This window comes from Epinephelus lanceolatus, chromosome 14 (genome assembly GCF_041903045.1).
Source record: "Epinephelus lanceolatus isolate andai-2023 chromosome 14, ASM4190304v1, whole genome shotgun sequence".
Lineage (NCBI taxonomy): Eukaryota > Metazoa > Chordata > Actinopteri > Perciformes > Serranidae > Epinephelus > Epinephelus lanceolatus.
Window position 1 is genome coordinate 26,506,530 of NC_135747.1, and position 19,485 is coordinate 26,526,014.

Consider the following 19,485-nt stretch of genomic DNA (forward strand, 5'->3'; position numbering starts at 1 on the left):
ATAATTTACATGAAGGTTAAAACCTGGACAGGAGGCAGAAACAGACTAAGAATAAATACTATAATAATAGCTTCTAAATACTTAAAGGGGAACCTCATCAATTTTACACATCAGAGTCTGTTTGCAGGTGAGGGCTGGGGGATATGGCAAAAAATATGATCATGCCAGTTTTTTCCATATTGATCGATATCAAGTTGCATTGTGGGTAAGGTAGGCATGTTGTGACAAAGAAGAATAGGAATAAAAAAGATAATATCTCTGGTTCTGATGCCTCAATTTAGATCCCTTTTAACTGTCCATCATGAGTCAGACATTGTGCAATAGTAAATACGTGAGGTACACGTTTAATTGAAGCAACATTTTAATTACACACCTTCGTCAGGCTTCATCATGCAAAAATAAAAAAAAGCAGATCAACAGAACCTCTTCTGTTCGTCTAAAAACTCAATGTTCAGTAGATGAAAGGACATCATTTATTTTTTTATATAAGTCAGCCATGATGTAAATTATATTTCTTCTGTCTTTCACTCTCTCTCTCTCTCTCTCTCTCTCTCTCTCTCTCTCATCTCACAGCATTCAGAAGGCCGCTCTGTCCATTCTGGAGTATTACTACAGAGATTTCCCACTCCATAACCCAGCCCTTCTCTCTGCCTCTAAGCACCGAGCTGCCAAACACCTGGCTGGGTTAAAGGTCTACAATGTGGACGGTGAGTCGCCTCATCTGTCCCAAAAATAACCCTCTATATTTTATAACATTTGTTTTGATGTCCCTCCTAGTGTTTCATTGGTTCCCAAGGGCCAGTTTTATTTAGTCTACACTTGACAGTTTCGCGTATATGAAGACTGATATATTTTGTTTTGACTTAGCCCCGGGCTGAGTCTGAACTAAATAGCCGTGTTTCCATGGTAACAGTCAGTGGCAACAAACAATAAGAAAGGGGGAAATCGTGGCTCAGAAGTAGTGAGCCTTGCCACATTAAGAAGCCACATGTCAGCTCTGCTACGAGCACATTTTATATTGGGCAAGTTTTTGTGTTGTTACACACCTCACTGGATTTTTCAGGTGAAGAGTTCTTGTAACAGTTGAATTTTCCCAGAAGTAAAACAACAGTTCTGAGGGAGTTAGTGTGTAGTGTTGTTACTGTGTTACAGCAAATAAGTCTTACTTAAGATAGTCAAGAACTTGACAGCTTTGTGCAACAGACTGATGGTAAACGGACCTGCACTTTTACAGCACCTTTCCAGTCTTCTGGCCCCTCAAAGCGCTTTTAACACTACATGACATATTCACACACTGGTCGCCCAGACTACCATTCAAGGTGCGACCTGCTACTTAGCCTAAATCTACTGAGCTTAAACGCACTCACACACCAATGGAACAGCCATCAGGAGCAATTTGGGACTCAGTATCTTGCCCAAGGATACTGCAACATGCCACCTGGAGGAAGCCGGGAACAAACCACTGATCTTCTAATTAGTGGACAAGTTGCTCTACTAACTGAGCCACGGCCGTATATCTAAAGTCTGATTATTTGTAATATCTAAGTCACAGTCAAAGTCCGTCTGTGTGAAACAGGTCCCTGTTTAAAGGGATACTTTGCTGATTTTCAACCAACTTTGTATCAAGACAATGTGGGTAGTATGTGTAAATGAACTATGGTAAATTTCCCCCCATCTTACCAGAGCACAACTCTCCCTGCTAATTTCCCAGCTCTTCCAGTTCACTTCCAGCTCAGATTTTCACTGGCTCTATGGCTGTTGTTGAAACTACAGATTGTACAAAGCTTTTGATTTACTTGTCCATCTTCATCCCAACCCTCATCTATGGTCATGAGCTCTGAGTAGTGATCGAAAGAATGAGATTGTGAATACAAGCGGCCAAAATGAGTTTCCTACATGGGGCGGCTGGGCTCAGCCTTAGAGATAGGGTAAGGAGCTTTGACATCCGTAGGGAGCTCGGAGTAAAGACGCTGCTCCTTCGCGTCAAAAGGGGTCAGTTGAGGTGGTTTGGGCATCTGATCAGGATGCCTCCTGGGCAACTCCCATTAGAGGTGGTCCGGGCACGTCCCACTGGTAGGAGGCCCCATGGTAGACCCAGAACACACTAGAGGGATTACATATCTCATCAGGTTTGGGAACACCTTGGGGTCCCCCAGGAGGAGCTAGAAAGTGTTGTTGGGGAGAACGATGTTGGGGTGCTTTGCTAGGCCTGCTGCCCCAGCTACCCAGATAGGCGGATGAAGATGGATGGATGCCACCACAGACAAAGAGTATGGAAGCAAATGAAGAGAGAGAACCACCCCTCTCTCTGTCTCTCAAACTGAGATCAAACTGTAAAACTAGGCAGTGCTGATCAAATATAGACCAAGATTATGTTACTGTATTGCCTGTTTCTAGCCTAAAATGTCTTCAGAAACATACTTTGGTGCACTGTTTGGCTGTAATATGAGAATGTATGAACAGGAAATGGGTGCCACAGTTTCCTGTATTGTGAGAATAGAGGCTGAAAAAACTGAGATCAAACAGTAAAACGAGGCAGTGCTGATCAAATATAAACCAAGATTTCATAACTGCACTTCTTTTGCTTTCCCGTTTAATTTATTGCTTCGGTGAGGCGCATTGCATTCTGGTAGTTGTAGGTTTTCTACCTCTTATGCAAACGCAAATGCCACAGCCCTTTTTTCTCTGTTTTCTTTTTCTTTGTTTGTTTTTTTGGTCCTGTAGCACCATTTCCAGGCTAGTTTTATAAAAAGACCATCATCCCAGTCATACAATATTTCTTTAACTATGTCCCATGCTGCTACTGCTTTCTTGTTGTGATGTTTTCTTTTCCATCTCCATCTCTTCCACGATCAGCTTTTAAGAACAAACTGAGAAAATATCTTTTGGACAGTAAGTACAGATAAAAGTCCTCAACATCACTGTACGCAGCACTTTATCACAGGAAGCCGCTGATTTCACGGCTCAGCTCACTCCATCTTTACTGCACTCTGAAGCCTCCGTCCCTGACATAATGTACATATTGCATCAGTGGCGAGCACTCCTACTACACACACACACACACACACAGTGCACTTGATATATAGCCTCTCAGCACCCGCACACACATCCTGTGATGCCACATATTGCACTCTTTCCTGCAGTTAAAAGGGTCCTCAACTCACCACCCATAGATCCCCCACCTGCTACACAGCACAGTGGATTTGATGATCTATGGGCAGGATGCAGTGTGGGTTATGGTGTCCTCATAGCACCTCCCATCCACCCCACCCCCCCTTTCCCTATCAAAGTGCAGCGGAGAGGCCTCTAGGGGGCCGTGGAATTTCAAGCCTTAAATAATTCATCAGAGTAACGCTCATTCCTCACATACTCCCACAGCTCTCCTTCCTCCCGCTCAGCCCGTCTCCAGCTCGGCTCGCTCTCACTTTCCTTTTTTTTTTTCTCCCCTTCTTTCTTTTCATTTTTCACTCAATTCAACCCCCACCCGCCTCCCCTTCTCTCCTTCTCATTCACAGTCACTCAAAGTCTCTCTTCTCATAGCATGAATATGTAGGACAGAAAGTTAAAGAGGCCGGTGTTTACTTGTATTTTCAGTGGAAAATATCTACAGTGCTCTGTGTGCAAATTATCTGACGACATTCTCTCCATACACAAGGATAGCTTTTCATCCATGTTTTACTGCTGCATTCAGCTTCTCTTCCTCACCTGCACACACATATGCGCACATATGCAGATCAGATTATTAATGATTTACATCCTCACCTGACCTGCAGCGTTTAGTCTCCACAACCTCCCCCCAAACTCTGCTGATCTTCATTAATATGGACAGACCCTACTCCCCCTCAATAAAGCCCCAAGAACTCTAATGTGCTGCCGTACAAGCTGCATTAGCTTTATGGGTTTGTCACACTAACCAGTGAATTCACACATCAGGCAAGAAGTGTGGCCTTTGATGTGTAAAATGATGAATATTTAAACCACCCTGCAATATAAAGGTTTGTGCATCAGACTTTCCGAGGAGAAGATGCTGTCTCTTTTCTCAGTGTTATAATTAACATTCTCTGTGACTGAGATACATGATCTGGCAGGGTGCCCTAGATAAGTAACAAAGATTAATATACACTCCTCTCAAGTCTTTCTCAAACCTATAAAATACATGATACTGACCAAAGAGGTTGATTCATATTTGTACTCCTTCACTGATGTGTAAGATCTTAGCTCTCCTCCCGTCTGACCTTTTCTGTCCGTGATTCAGATTGAGATACAGCCCATTAATCAGAGTCAGAGACCCCGGTGAGGTCAGAGGCTATTTCCCTCTGCTCAAAATGATATAACCAATTTGCCTCTGTCCTCGCCTTTCGGTGCAGCCCCTGGGAACACAGCAGGAGCGCAGCCTGGTAATGGGAATCAGTCACGGGCCATGGTTGCAGCTGCCGGTAAACGCAAAGACAGCGCCCACAATGAGCTTTACTACGAAGAGGCCGACTATGAGAGGAGGGTCCGGAAACGTAGAGCCAGGTGAGTCACAGAAACAATCGACAGCATGTCAGAGGGCAACTTAATGATCCATAGACCCTTTCATAACTGCAGCTCAGTGTGTAGATGTGAGTGCAATTTTGCTCATTGGTCTGAATGCACATCTCATTTTGCCTCCATAAGGTTTACTATGCAGGATTTCCCCTAAATAACAATATAGTGGTGGGCCTAAAGTATAGATTCATACAAAAATAATCCCACTCAGTCATCGCTTCTGACCCACTATAAGTGTGTTAGTGTATTTATCTCCAGAGACTCTGCCCTCTGCCTGTATTTCCTTATGTTCTTCTTATTTTGCTGTGCACACATCCAAGAGAGAGCTATTGCAAAGCACAGCAAGCAAGGTCAAATGCCAAGTGAAGGGAATCTGGGGTTGGCTTTCACTTTCTCTGGCAATATTGTGTACAGACATTCATTCATTTTCTGTAACCACTTATCCTGTTGGGGGTCACAAGGGGGCTGGAGCCTATCCCAGCTGACACTGGGCAAGAGGCGGGGTACACCCTGTGGACAGGTCACCAGACTATCACAGGGCTGACACATAGAGACAGACAATCACTCAGAGTCACCAATTAACCTGCAAGTCTTTGGACTAGGGGGGGAAGCCAGAGTACCCCGAGAAAACCCACGCTGACATGGGGAGAACATGCAGACTCCGCACAGAAGGGCTCCCCCACCCCGGGTTCGAACCCCCCTCGGATTCAAAAACCCAGGGATCTCTTATTATCCAGTATAAACTGGAGGAATAATTAAAGCAAACCTGTGTTAATGTACGTATGGGCACCTTAACAGAGGCTTGAAAAACTGTCCACCTATCCTTTGAGAGCACTGTCATAAACTTGAAGCTTAATTATCATCTCTGACCCATAAAGAAAATGAAATCAGTTTAATAAACAGGAAACATTGTAACCTGCCAATTATAACTGCAAACTGCAAATTATGTTGCTGAGAAGATTCTTGTCCTGTCAGATTAGTCTGTAAAATGTATTTTCCCCCCTCATGGTTCAAGGCAAAAGAACTGACTGACTGAAAGACAAAAGGCTTACTTTAACAGATGATAGATGAAGCCAGTGATATCATGTACTCAACTCACTGGTAGAGTAAGGATTAAAGTGAGAGCTGACAGTGAGCTAATTACTGTGTGTATACTCCCTCTGTGTCAGGCTGGTGGTGGCTGTGGAGGAGGCCTTCACACACGTCCGGCGAATGAAGAAAGAGGATGAGCGCGCAGCACCGTCTGACATCATGGATGTGCGTGAAGCAGCTCTGGCCATTTTTCCCTCAATGGCCCGGGCCCTGCAGAAGTACCTCCGCACCACCAGGAGGCAGCACTGCCACAGCATGGAGAGCATCCAGAAGCACCTGGCTTTTTGCCTCGTCAATAACATGAGCCCTAAGGTGAGTGTGGCTTTGGACCTGGAATTAGATACTGTGTTATATAATATTTAAAACCACAGGAGTCAGTTTTTTTATACTTCATGTTTATCAGATATTATAACATACTACATGTCATTGCTTTTAATCTGGGGACACAATCAAACAGTGTCACTTCTGTATTGAGGGTGTCTGCAGCTCCTAAAAAGTAAAAAAAAAATGAAGTCTTGAATTTATGAAGTCTTAATTGCTACAAAGATTATATCTAATTCCATTTATCTGGCTTTCAATTTCTTTTAGTCAAAATTAGTCCATCTCTTCCATGTGAAAACCTACATTTCTGACATTACAAATCTTTAAATCTACCACTTATTCTAACACTGTAGCTGAATCCAAACATTCACCCTCTGGACTTGCAGACTGAGCCCTCGCAGACTTCAGTTGTCCATAGTGTGACGTATTCACTGTCATCATGTAAAGTCTGCGGGGGCAGAGACTGTAAGCAGCTGATAGACAGCCTCAAGACTGTTTTACTTGTTGCCGTGGAAACGTTCAACTATCCTTGCTGTCATATTCATATGTATGTTATGTAAGCTGATGAACAGTGCCTTCTAATTTGTCCCTGCAGATAACAAGATATAAATTCCATGTATAGCCCTTTTTTGTGTTTTAATACATCTCTACATCAAAAAACAGAAATATTTGTTACCAAGGGTAGGACTATAACTCAATAAATTGGGTATTACTTACTTTAGAAGGCTGTCCTTTGTGTTTTTCGGACATTTTTTAGCCAATTACACTGCACAGCCTGATAGGCTGCAATAATAAAATGTATTTTCAGTCCCTCTACAGCCTGTACTTCAACATATCCCTGTATCATGATGTGGTTGAATATTATTTCTGGCCTTCACAATTCAATTAACATTTTGATAGACCTATCAATACTATCAGTAATTATTTTACACATTCATACTTTTTTTCGGCAATTGAAAAACCCACAATGTCACCTCCATATTGCAGTTAATTGTGGGTTATTAGATCAGTGAAGTCTGCACCCCAAGCGAACTCCCTGGAAGTCTGCAGAAAGTCCGCTTGAGGCCCCTTGTGGACTGGTTGAATTGTGGATTTGGACAGCCCTAAGCACTTCCAGACTTCCAGGGAATGTGCCTGCAAAGTCTGTGAGTCTGGAAGTACGGTGAAGTGCGGTGAAGACTGGACATTTGGATTCAGCCTGTCTTTTTACTTTATACTTACCTGTTGGCAAAATGTAGATTAAGCTAACTCACTCTAATACCTACATAAAACCTACCTCTGCACTGGACTACATGTACTGTATACTACTTACCTTTATACTTACCTGTGGTGGTTGAATGAGAAAAATGTGATTTGTGCAAAAAGTCGGTCTTAAATTCGGATAAAAATTATCTTTAAAATTAAGTGTCTGATACCTGTTTAAACTCCTATTTCACTCAGAATGCAATACGCTTGAAATATCATTTTAACCTTTCAATAAATTTAAAATAAATTTCTTATCTTGGTGACTTAATACTATCACTGGCTGTTTCTGTGTATCCAGGCCTTCCTTGAGGCCTACCTGGCCCCTGGTCCGACCCTGCAGTACGGCCCCGAGCGCTGGATGGCTGACCAGTGGACTTTGGTCAGCGAGGCTTCTGTCACCAGTGGCATAAAGGAGGGCTCAGAGTTCCTGCTGAGGTGTCTTGACTTTAGCTTAGCTGTGACCGTCAAGGCCATCCCATACATCCGACTGACTGAGGAGTACATCGACCCCAAGTCTCACAAGTTTCTACTGCTGCTCCAATCAGAAACCTCAGTTTAACACAGCGGACCGATGCCGCTGACTCTGGACTCACAGGACTGTTATCTGACTGAATTTTTTCAAAAAAGAAAACAAACTTTTTGTACTGTTTTTTGTACTTCTGTTTATCTAATGTCCTCACATAGAGTATCTTTGTGTCCTCTTCTTTGTCCTGAGGGAATATGCTTGGATTTCTCTGTCCTGACGTCTGCAGAACACGGTTCAGGTATTCCTCTATGCACAACAGATGACCCCTCACACATTCTCTCCTTCCTTTTGCATGTGCCGGTGTGTGCCTGCGTGGGAGAGTTCATGATTATAGGAGGAGTGTGTGTGATTTAGGATGAAAAGGCATGTGTGTTGTGAGTGTTGTGTACACTCGGGATCTGTCTTGACCTGTCTCTTCTTTCTCCTTAGCGTTACTATAGTAACCAGGACATTTGATAGAACCTGAACCCCTGCTCTTTTTCAGTCTTCGATTATTTAACTGTCCCGTGTTACAGATGTATGTACAGTATTTATGTGTGAATATACTTTATCCCTCCAGACTTTTTATATCAAAATTGTGCATTGCTTGTATGATTTTTTTTTACCTTGTCAAAGATTTTTTTTTTTTTTTACCTTGTCAGTCTGCGCTGTATTTGTAGAGATGACTGGACTGTAAATAGATGACGATATGTTTGCAAATGTCAAATCACTGGAATCTCCTGGACTGAATGCCAGCCACAGTACAGCTGAATATAGATGGTCTAGCCAATAGATTGTGAACGAACACATGCGACTACTTATTATGTATGTACAGTTAAGTCTGTGCAGTGTACACTGATTTTTTTTGTAGGCTAGCAGAGAGATTAAATGTTCGGACGGCTATGAGGTTCATGTGGTTGACCTTTTAAATCTCGTGTCAACTTTGTGCCCCTGATTTTCAACTTAACTCTTCACGTGGAGGGTGCAGTTTTGCAGCATTTGTCTGCGTAATGTCTCGTCTCCTGGACCATCAGGTGACACAAAACCTAAAGGAATATTAATTCAGCAACTTCAAAGATTTCACTCAAATTTCTAGTCACTTATCTCATGTTGGCAACTATTTAAACAAGTGTAGAAGTTAAATAATTTAGTGTTAACTAGCTCAACCCAGTGTCAGTATTTCTGCTGTCAGTATTTTGTCTCAGTGTCACTCTACTGCCACCTATCTGCAGCTACTGGAACAGCAACACTGCCTTGAGCTTCACTCAAACTGTTGATTTGTATGAATATTTGATCTGTGCTTTTACAACCTTTTGTATTTATGAAACCTGTCATGTTGTAAATTTATATTTACACGAGTGTTACTGTGGTCACTGACAGTGTAGTTTGTTTAGGCTTTTAGAGTGCTGATGGTTGTATATAGCTCTTGACTACACATGTGCCTCAGTTATACATTCTTGGGATGTGTTCAGCATACATGTGTAGTGTTTTTTTTAAGTGTGTGCGAGTGTGTGTGTGGGTGTGTGTGAGAGAGAGTGAAGAAAGGAGACAGAAAGGGAACTTAATGAAGAAAAGAGATTGCTTTCCCAAATGCTTTGTCCCGGTTTTCTTTTATACAACAGAACACGTAAAACCACAGCAGCTGTGTCAAAGTCACATTTGTAAAAAAAAAATAAATATTTGTATCGACCTTTTCAACTCATTTGATTGTTGTATTTTTATGCAGCAATAATTGATAAGTGGGACACCTTGTATCCTTTATTAAAGGGACACTTCACCCCAAAATCAAGAAAGCCTCCTCTTAGTGCTAAAAAACCTCTCCTGTTGTTTAAAATCGTGTTTTTATTTCACTGTGTGCAGAAGGAGACAAGAAGCGAGCAATGAGTTACGAAAGAAAAGAGGACACAGCAAAGCAAAGTGAAACTACAGGAATGCAAGAGAGGAAGAGCAACACAAAGAATTAGCATCGTAATGAGCTTTCCAGAGTCAATCCAGTGGTGTAAGACAATATTATCTCCCCGTGCAGCTGCTGCCTGGCCCATTAATTCAGGTGAGAAATAAAAGCCGATGGAGATAGAGGAAGTGGTGAGAGATGAAAAGAGATTAGAGGTTTGCTATTGAAAATGGAGGCTGATCAGCATGTGGTTTTACAATTTCAAAGCTGTAACCCCCCGGGCAGAAAATACACCGAGGTAAACCGAACATTGAATCTTAAGTTGTATTACCTGAAAGGGCACTGGAGAATGAAAGCAAAGAGAAATGCAAACACATATTTACCACCCAGTTTGGTTTATGGACACTGAGGACAATGAGCCACAACATATGTAACTGAAGAGATTATAAGTAAAAGAGATTAGGTTTTGAAAGTGCTGCTCAGCGGGGGAGGAAGTATTCAGATCCTTTATTTAAATGAAATTACCAGTACAACAATGTAAAGATGCTCCTCTACAAGTAAGTCCTGCATTCAACATTTCACTCAAGTAAAAGTGCAAGTGTATTATTGGCAAAATGTAATTAAAGTGTAAAAGTAAACTATTTATTTTGGCATATATCACATAGAGGGTTCTCAACATGACAGGTCAGGTAAGAGAAGAAAGGAGAACGTCCTGCTGCATAATGTTTTACTGATATTTTAGACTCCAGTCTTTACTCTGAAATAATAAGGAGCTTTATCACCCTGAGGTGAACATTGATATTTGTAACTTCAGTTCCTCACCAGAAAGGGCTATCTGACAGCAAGATAAAGTAAAAGCAAGTGGCCCTTTGGTAGGTGACCAAAAACTAACCAACTGAGGCAATATTTGCATCGCTCGTGAAACAGCAGCCTCACCCATCAGCTGTGATGTGAACTTCATGTAGAGCATTTCTGTATTTGCAGTGCTTCTTCTAAATGTTGCTCACATGTCATCATATTGGTGAAGATGTTTCTTTATTTGCTTGAGTAGAGTCTGTTTGCATTTGTTTTCATAAATTGCAGTGCATTGTGCTTTTAGGGCCACCATAATAATGTGGAGTAGTCCAGAAACTTAAGTATATATATTCTTTATTTCAAAACCTAAAACCCATTCCAGGCTTATTTACATTGTCAAAAAAGACATTTTGGATATTAAATAGATTTATTAATATCAGCAGAAATATTCAGTACAAATCTGACATTGTTTTATTTGTGAAAAGTCATTTTACTGTACAGTAGTTTATCTGAAATCCATGTTGAACTCAGCCTGAAGAAAAACACAGAAGAGTCAACACTTACTAGCATTAGGCTAGTTTGCTAGGCTAGATTACTCATCGTCATCATCATCGTCGTCGTCGTCATCGTCATCGTCATCGTCGTCGTCGTCTTCGTCATCATCGTCATCGTCATCGTCATCGTCGTCGTCATCATCATCATCATCGTCGTCATCGTCATCGTCGTCGTCATCGTCGTCATCATCATCGTCGTCATCTTTATTGTCATCATCGTCGTCGTCATCATCATCATCCTCAGTGTTAACTTTGCCAGAGAGAACATCCTCGATCCAGTCCTCCAGCTCCTCTGCAGTGGGTAGATCCTCCTCATCGTCCATCTCCATCCACACGCTGTCGGCCTGCTCACAGACACACCGACAGAATGGACAAACACTGTCAGGACAAACTCAACACAACACTCTCATCACGTCAGACAGGGTGCCCGGGTGACTCACATCTGTGACATTGATAACTCCGATCTGTGGTCTGAACAGGTCCACCTTGAAGGTCTTCTCCCAGTAGGGGATCAGCTGAAAGGGGTCACCAACAAAAAATACCATTAGACATGCAGCATGTAGCTAAATATTTCTCCATAATTTCTTTTTTATTTGACAGCTCACCAGGGGGAAGTCATCAGGGTCGATCCAGACGATGCTGAGGTCAGGTAGGTGGGTGTTGTCTCTTGCCACCTCCTTCAGGATCTCCAAGAACTCGTAACCATCTGGAAGTATTTGCACATAACATTGAGTTATATAAAACTCTGCAGCTGAAATATTTGAAGAAATAGTTTGACAATTTTGGAAATATGCTTGTTCCTTTCTTCCCAGGAGTTAGATGAGAGTAATGGCACCATTCTCATGTTTGTAAATGAAATACTAGACTACAGCCAGCTGCCAGTTGCCTCGTTTTAGCACTAGAAGAGGAACAGTTAGCCTGGCTCTGTCCAAAGGTAACAAAATCTGCCTACCAGCATCTCTAAAGCTCACTAATAAAAAATAAAGATTGAAGAAAAATAACTGTTCACCCAGCACAATGATCATGGCTCCCTGTTTCTCAGTTTTGAAGTGTTTCACCCTGTTTCCAGTCTTGTGCTAAGCTAACCTAACTCCCTGTTGGCTCTTGGAAGTAGACACCATGACATCAACCACTGGTCTGTGGCTTTGAAGCCTATGGTGTGGCATTTTGATTGTCGCCATTTTAGATTTTGGAGCCAGAAGTGACCAAAGGTGATCACATTTGGACAAGAGGGTGGAGTTTGGGAGGAGTGAGGGGTAGATCTGACCTAATATACCTAGCACACAGCTCACTCCAAGTAGCCACGCACAGCCACAGTTGCATGAATGTTGAAATTAGCTGTAGAGACCAAAACTGTTTTTGCACCAGGCTGTTTACATGTTTATTTCTATTGTTCAGTTGGGCATTTTATGGGGATTGACTCGCTTCTGGAGCCAGCCTCAAGTGGCCAATTGAGGAACTGCATGCGTTTGCACTTTTGCCTTGGCTTCATTTTTCAACCCTGCAGTTTGCGGCTCAGTACAAACATAAGTTTACTCAAAGTAAAATTGAAATGATTGCTATGAAGCCTTTACATTTGTTGCCTTTCAGTTTTTGTGTTGACTTATAATTTATTCAAAAGGATGTTTTATGGCCATTGTCATTACATTATTAGATTTTTACATCTTAATATTCTTATTATTAAATGTTTTGTTTGCTCTGCATTCTATTGTATTAGTTTGTCTTTGTTCTATTTATTAGTGTTTTATCTGGTTTATAGAGTGCTGCAAGGATAACATTTTTGTAGACCAACTCTGAAATTAGCATTCCCCTGGTTCCCTCGACAAAAAGCCAGTGCGATTTTTTTCCAGTGGATTTTGGATTGGAGCAGAAAATAAGCTCTGTGGCAAACAAGTTCATGCTTACTGTTTTGTTCAGCAAGATAATATTCACAAATAAACACTATTCTTATGATTTTTAAAGCATACATGCAATTGCCAGAAGTACAAAAGCCAATGTAAGGCTATAAACTAACTACAATATGGTCACATGAGCATGGGCATGATGATGTCCTGTAGTCTCATTTAGCCACTTGTTAGCAACTGCATTTTTAAGACACATAAAGGCTCACTTGTATGACAGGTGCTAAATATATAAAGTTTGATTTATTAACTGAATGTCACACAAGAGTTATCAAGCCATTTGCTGTAAATCTCCAGTGTTTATATGTTCTACAGATTGATGTTTATCCCCTTCAAAATAAAACAGTGGCACTGCATATAGCAAACCCTTACCTGGGTCCTCCTCCTCTGCAAAAGCCACAATGTGGATGCCCTCTATGTCATCCTCCTTCAGAGAGGAAGACAAGTATAAAGGTCATGTTACTAAAAGTGTCTGGGAAAACTAAATTTAAACTTGTTAATGTCTACAGCCAGACAATCACTCACCCAGGTCTCAAACATATCTTCTGCACGCAGCTTTCTCAGAGTAGGTCTGACAGCACAGAAAACACATGAAAGGTTAGAGTAAGTATTTATAAAACAGACCTAAAGTAAAAAAAAACAAAAAACAAAACTGTGTGTTTACCGTCTGTGTTCGGTTATAAATTCTACCAGCTCCTCCTCAGAGTGAGGTTTGCCCGGGATGGTGACTGGCTCCTCCATGAAGGGCTCATAGAAATCCACCTCGTTCAGCTTCAGTGTCAGCTCCTTGGCCACCTGAAGCAACAAAGCACGGATCAGTCAAGAAAAATGAGGCATCAGCTTACTTGTTTGTTTGTTTGTTTGTTACTTACAGATTTCTCAAATGTAGCAAAGAACTTAATGTAGGGCTGGAACTGCTCTGCAGCCTCTTTAAATGCTTCGTAGTCTGGGGATGAAAGAGGGCAGGGAGAAAGAAGGAATTAGTATACAGTGTTATTAGACTGTATTGTGTTGTAAGCAACAGGATTTAGCTCTACTCGTGTTTTCCTAGTGACACATCTGTTTGTGCTTCCTCTGGCTGTTGTATACATGACATTTGCACATACGGGAGCGGAAATAGCTGAACTTTGACCTCCACTTAATGCTCCCACAGTTGGTCAGACAGGATGTAGCTGCAGCTCATCACCACAAGTATACTACTCTAGATTCAGTTCTTCCACAGCATGTGAGATGGGAGCAGGCAGTGGCAGCTGTTTGTGCAACAGTGGTAAAAATGGATCTGTAAATCCCGTGGAGATGAGGGGGTTAAAATGCACTTGTGTTATAATGGAAGGCATGAGCCACAGAGAGCCCATCACAGACCCAGCTAACAAGAGCTGTGTTCAGACAGCAAAACATTTTACAAACATGCATCACACACTCACGCTCAGAGTCCTCATTCTTGAAGTAGCCGATGAGGCGGATGTCTTCCTCCATCCTATCAAAGGCCCTCAGCTCCAAAGCATTTCCTATCAACTCCACCGGCTCCTCTAACAGCTACAGCCATGCAGACAGAGAGAGAAGCAACAGAGTAAGCTTGACGAGACTGGTGTTGATTGGTGCTAGCAGCTGGGAATCTCCTCTTAAATCAGGCTACTCACGTCCAATAAGAACTCCACCAGAATGTTAGCCGAGAGCAAGCCGTCAAACTCAATCACCCGATCGGCCTTGAAGACATACACACTGCCCTCCTCCTCCAGGCCTGTGATTGAGGGCACACAACTTTCAGGATTTTGCTGCAAGTATCAATCAGATATGTGATGCTGTATTCATATACTCACCCAGTTTCTTTGCCACCTTTACATCTTTGTGCGAGTCGACCATTCCGAACCCAATGTCTTTCTCCTCCATAACCTGAGCTACAAGCTGCAGCCAAAAGAAAGAGATCATGATGGACTAAATGCTACGAACAAGACAGATCACATAAGACAAATATCCGTTTCCGTTCTGAGCTCTGAGAACAAAAAGTCCCAGGTCAGTTGAAATATTCATCGAGGCAGCTTTTGTGAATTAAATAAATAACGGGAGCTTGACTGCAGGTTTGGTTAAGGTCTTAAGAATCCCAAAGTTGGCAATATGACAGAGGTGCTCAAGCTGCAGGAGCCATGGAGACATGGTTACATAATCACCCAGGCTGCCTTGTTCTAAATATAACCAAAGCTACAGTATATATAATTGTTGTGGCAATTGTTCTGGGAAGTACAGTAGGTGAGAAAAGTGAGATCCTCTTGCCACGAATAGAACAAGGTTGTCCACTCTATGATTAATGTGTTGTGATCAGTCGTAGGCATAGATTTCACGGGGGATGCAGGGGACATGTCCTCCTCAATATTTAGAATGTGCAAAGTAAGTAGTAAAGATCGAGAGGATGCTCATTTTGCTAAAAATAAAGAAATTACTGCAATAAAGGCTCAAACTGATGCAGGAAAATACACCAGAATGCAGGATATTAAATGTCTGACGCTCAAAATTTCCTGCTCCGGCTTTGTGTCCCCCATCCCACCCCCTCAACGTTTAAACTAAACCTACACCCTTGTCTTCAGTGCACAGAGACAAGCTTTGGTTGCTTAAAGTTAAAGGTGTTCTGTGGAGTTTTAACCGCTATGCAACGGCCCAGTCCAAAAGAAAATGCTGGCATTGTACGTTTCTGCAAATCATGGATACCTTCAATTTGTATGCTTCATATCATGTGTCATATCAACATTTCTACAAGTTAAGTGGCGTTCGTCTGATTATATGCATATGAGCTGACTTTGTAGTCAGGAGGTGAGGGGGATGGTCGATGGGTTGACACCTTGGTGAGATGGCTGCCAAGCTGCAAACCAGTGTTTGAGACCGACAAACAAAACTAGCTGTTTTTTAGTGAGACACCAGCAGCATTTTTAGCCGTGATGGTGCCCCCCAAACCACACAGACCATATTTGGACAAGAGGCCGGCACTGTGGAGGAGCGATGGGTGGATCTGACTGAGGACACTATCGGCTTCTCAGTCTGCGTGTGTTTGCTTCTTTCCAGTCTTTATGCTAAGCTAACTCCCTGTTAGCTCTTGGAGGTAGAGACCGTGACATCAGCCATTGGTTTGTGGCTTTGAAGTTTCTGGTTTTGGCATTTTGATTGTCACCATCTTAGATTTTTGGAGCCAGAAGTGACCAGAGGTGATCACATTTGGACAAGAGGGTGGAGTTCAGGAGGAGTGAGGGGTAGATCTGACCTAATACACTGGCAGACAACCTGTCATTCAAAGCAGCCTGCCCTTAATTTTGCATAACTTTAAGCCTTGATAAAAAAAAAAAAATTAACTTCCCTGTGTAGTTGTCGTGAAGGGGAAAGTAGCTATAGAGACTGAAACTTTTTTTTGTACCACTGTAAAGTTGGCCATTTTGACATTATCAGGACTGACTTGCTTCTGGAGCCAGCCTCAAGTGGTTGTTCAAAGAGCTGCAGGGTTTTTTTGGCACTTCAGCGTTTGCGTCATTTTTCAGCCCTGGAGGTCGCAGCTTGGTCCTGCCGTCTGTTTCACGCTATTCCACTGATCTACAGTTGGTGGCACCAACAAACCTAACAATGCACCAACAATGGCAGTGCAGAATTAAATTGCACCTTTGAGTTTTTTCCGCTAACAAAGATGAAGTCAGCAGATCTCAAACAGGTTGTAAAGCTGCTAAACCATCTGCAAGTTCTAAATATTTGGGACAAATCAGCAAATATGTCAAATATTATGTGACCTTTAAGAAGTTCATCATTGTGCACAGTAACCGTACGTGAGTGCCTGACTCTGTAGCAACATGGCCCACCTGTGCTGTGTCAAATAAGTGAGGCTAATATCAGGACTGCATGACTGGGCTCGGATTACCTTCAGCAGATCAGAGAGCAACTCACCCTCAGCCATGTGTAACATGAGACAGGGCACAGTGCACACTGTTCCCTACTGTATGGGATTCTAACAAAGAGATTAATTTAGTCTATCAATTGGACGTCAGGCACCAGCTGTTTGACTGAGCCTGAATGCAAAATAAGTCCAAGCTGTTTTAGATTGCTTTCACCCCCCAACAAAGACTACCAAAATACTGCAACAGAGGAGAAAGTAGCTGTGCCCTTCAGATGTATCGCTCTAAAACATAATACACATGAGCTCTTGGTCTGTTTCTGCCTGTGGAGGGGAACCACAGGGAGAATTAGGGTGATGTATTTATAAGGAGACAGAAGCGCACATTGAATTAAGGCGATGAAATACAGTGCGTACAGATACACATTGACCTTGACGAAACTCACACATGCAAAGATTAAGACGGAAAGATTTGGAGTTTTATATCTCACCAGCTGGCTCTCTGATTATTTGGGCACTGATATGGAGTTATTATACTCTAAATCTTTTATATGTGTCTGGTTTATTGAACTATTAGTGTCCTTTCCTTCATAACACTGCCACCAAAACAAACCATGTCCTTTCCATTTTCTCTCTCTCCTCCATTTCCTGTAGTGACAACCTTTTTTAAACATTTCAAATTTGATCCATGCTCTTCTTCCTCTGTCCTGTCTCTTAAATGCACCCCGGCACCTCTTCTGTACCTGCTTTTCCCCTCTTCTTAATACTTTACCTCCAGCACCAGCTCAGTCATGTGGTGTTTTTTCTGCAGCTCCTTGTTGTCTGGTATGGGCCCATGGTAGAACAAGCACACCATGCTGTGCTTCTTCAAGGCTTTCTTGTAGTTTTTGTCATTGATGTCTAGGACGCGGTCTTTCCCGTCATACTGTGGGAACTCCAGGCCCTTCTCGGCCGGGGCCAGAGGCACAAAGCTCAGGCAGGAGAGCAGGAACAAGCACAGGGAGAGCATGGTGCGGAGCTACCACACACCCCCGAGTTTGGGTTCAGTTTCACGGTATAAAACTGCACAATCAAAAAGGTCACCTAAGCCCTTTAGAGGAGGAAGGGGAGTGTAGGAAATGCCGCAGAAAAGTTTTGCAGATAAAAGTTGGTCCGTCAGCAGCAGTTCTCAAGCATCCCAAGTCGTGCAGAGAAATCCAACTTCTAAAAGCATCCTCAGGACCTAGCAACTGTTTCTCCCCGTGAGCACTCCTTCAAGCCTTCTCTCTGCAGACACAAAGGCAAATGAGGAGCACTGTCGGGCCTGTGAGGTGCTGGGGGAGTGGATACCATACATAGCAGCACTCCTCTCCCACTTCTTGTGCAGGACAGGCCCATTTTTAGGAGACCAGTTGTTTGAAAGCTAAAAATAAAGCTGCAAGTGAGAAAGAGAGATAGCACCGGGGGATTTAATAGTGAGTACTGTTCTTGCTCTCTGTGATGTCTCTTTGAGGGAGTTGGGGATGTGGGAGGAGGGAGTTGAGCCCTGGAGATTTGAAGGGTTCAGTTATTTTGAGGTGTTTAAGTCTGTAAGGACCAAAAACACAGTGGATGTTTGGTTTGGTGCAAGAGCAGAGAGTGATGGTGTATTTTAAGTGACAGCAACAGGTGTGCAAAGGGCAGCTCTAATAATCTGTGTGTGGTGGTCGCTCTGCAGATGTGGTCTCATGAGTTTAGCATGTGCATTGGACCATGAAGTGTATATATTATTTTCTATAAAAACATGTTGGTTGTGCCTTCCTGGTTTCTAAACAACTTTCCTAATTTCACTCTTCACAAACCTGCACACTGACTCAAAGATCTTCCTCTTCAACTCTATATTTAGTCTTCACACTCACCATTTTTACAACACTGACAAAGCCGCAGCAGCTGCACCTCTATTTTTGCCTTCCTCTTTAGTCTTCTTCACCTCCATTCTGAAGTACAATAGTTCTCTAGCTGCTTAAGAAGGAGCCTCTTCTGCCCTCTGCAGGTGAAAACAAAGTATGACCTGCTTAATTAAGACATGCAGGGATTCCCAAACAGAGGTACTTGTATCCCAGTGGGTATTTTCCACAGTTTCAAGGGGATGTGTGAATTATGCCGTATCTCAGCTTTTAAGAAAAAATATAATCAGTGTTAGGGAAGCTACTTTGAAAACACAGCTTTGTGAGGTACCAATCTGTTCACACTGAAAGAAGCTGAACTACAGAAAAAAGACAGAATTGACGGTGGTATCAAATTATAACAAAATATAATACAAAAAGTCACATGCCAGCATAGAATGCCACTCACTTGAGTTTACAAGTGTCATTAAAAGTTTTACACACATGCAGTGGCGTCATAGTGAGGGAGGGGAACTGATTACACAGCACTCCAATGGTATGGGGGCCCTTGAAAACACAGGGATGAAAAGTATTTTCAGTCAAGTCAGTGACTGATTATGCTGCTGGTGCACAAGCATACTCCTGTCATGTGTCATGTCTTTCCCCAAGAAAGGGAAATAAGGGTTCCAATAAAGAAAAGAAAGAAAGAAAGGAAGGAAGGAAGGAAGGAAGGAGAGTGGAAGAAAGCAAACTGACTTTGTGATAAAAAAAAAATTTGAAAGGTGTGTGACAGAGATAGCACAAGAGAGGAAGGGCAGAAGGGCCACAGAGACTGCTGCACCCCTGCATAGATAAGAAAAAAATGAAAATAAAAATAAATAAAATACCCCACTATTTATGACAAAGTAAGAGTACTGTCAGCTTATGTTTTGCAAACAA

General features: G+C 42.4%; 2 protein-coding genes across 3 annotated transcripts in view; one reads left to right on the top strand and one right to left on the bottom strand.

The window, feature by feature from the left end:
• LOC117251805 (vang-like protein 1) overlaps positions 1–8,261 on the top strand; it is a 28,675-nt gene extending 20,414 nt beyond the window's left edge. Inside the window, exons 6-10 of one of the 2 annotated variants that reach the window (XM_033618359.2) lie at positions 574–707; positions 2,857–2,892; positions 4,368–4,518; positions 5,700–5,934; positions 7,487–8,261. In XM_033618359.2, coding sequence (XP_033474250.1) covers positions 574–707; positions 2,857–2,892; positions 4,368–4,518; positions 5,700–5,934; positions 7,487–7,747 — 817 coding nt within the window. In that variant the 3' untranslated portion in view covers positions 7,748–8,261. The remainder of the gene's footprint in view (positions 1–573; positions 708–2,856; positions 2,893–4,367; positions 4,519–5,699; positions 5,935–7,486) is intronic. The other variant, XM_033618360.2, reaches the window with a different exon arrangement.
• Positions 8,262–10,719: 2,458 nt separating this feature from the next.
• casq2 (calsequestrin 2) lies at positions 10,720–17,979 on the bottom strand. Its single transcript, XM_033614165.2, has 11 exons — positions 17,475–17,979; positions 14,658–14,742; positions 14,478–14,578; positions 14,262–14,373; positions 13,710–13,783; positions 13,502–13,632; positions 13,363–13,408; positions 13,210–13,264; positions 11,542–11,642; positions 11,377–11,451; positions 10,720–11,280 (listed from the first exon to the last, which is right to left on the bottom strand). The coding sequence occupies exons 1-11, from the start codon at positions 17,709–17,711 to the stop codon at positions 10,975–10,977; spliced, it is 1,323 nt and encodes a 440-aa protein (XP_033470056.1). The 5' UTR covers positions 17,712–17,979; the 3' UTR covers positions 10,720–10,974.
• Positions 17,980–19,485: the final 1,506 nt, after the last annotated feature.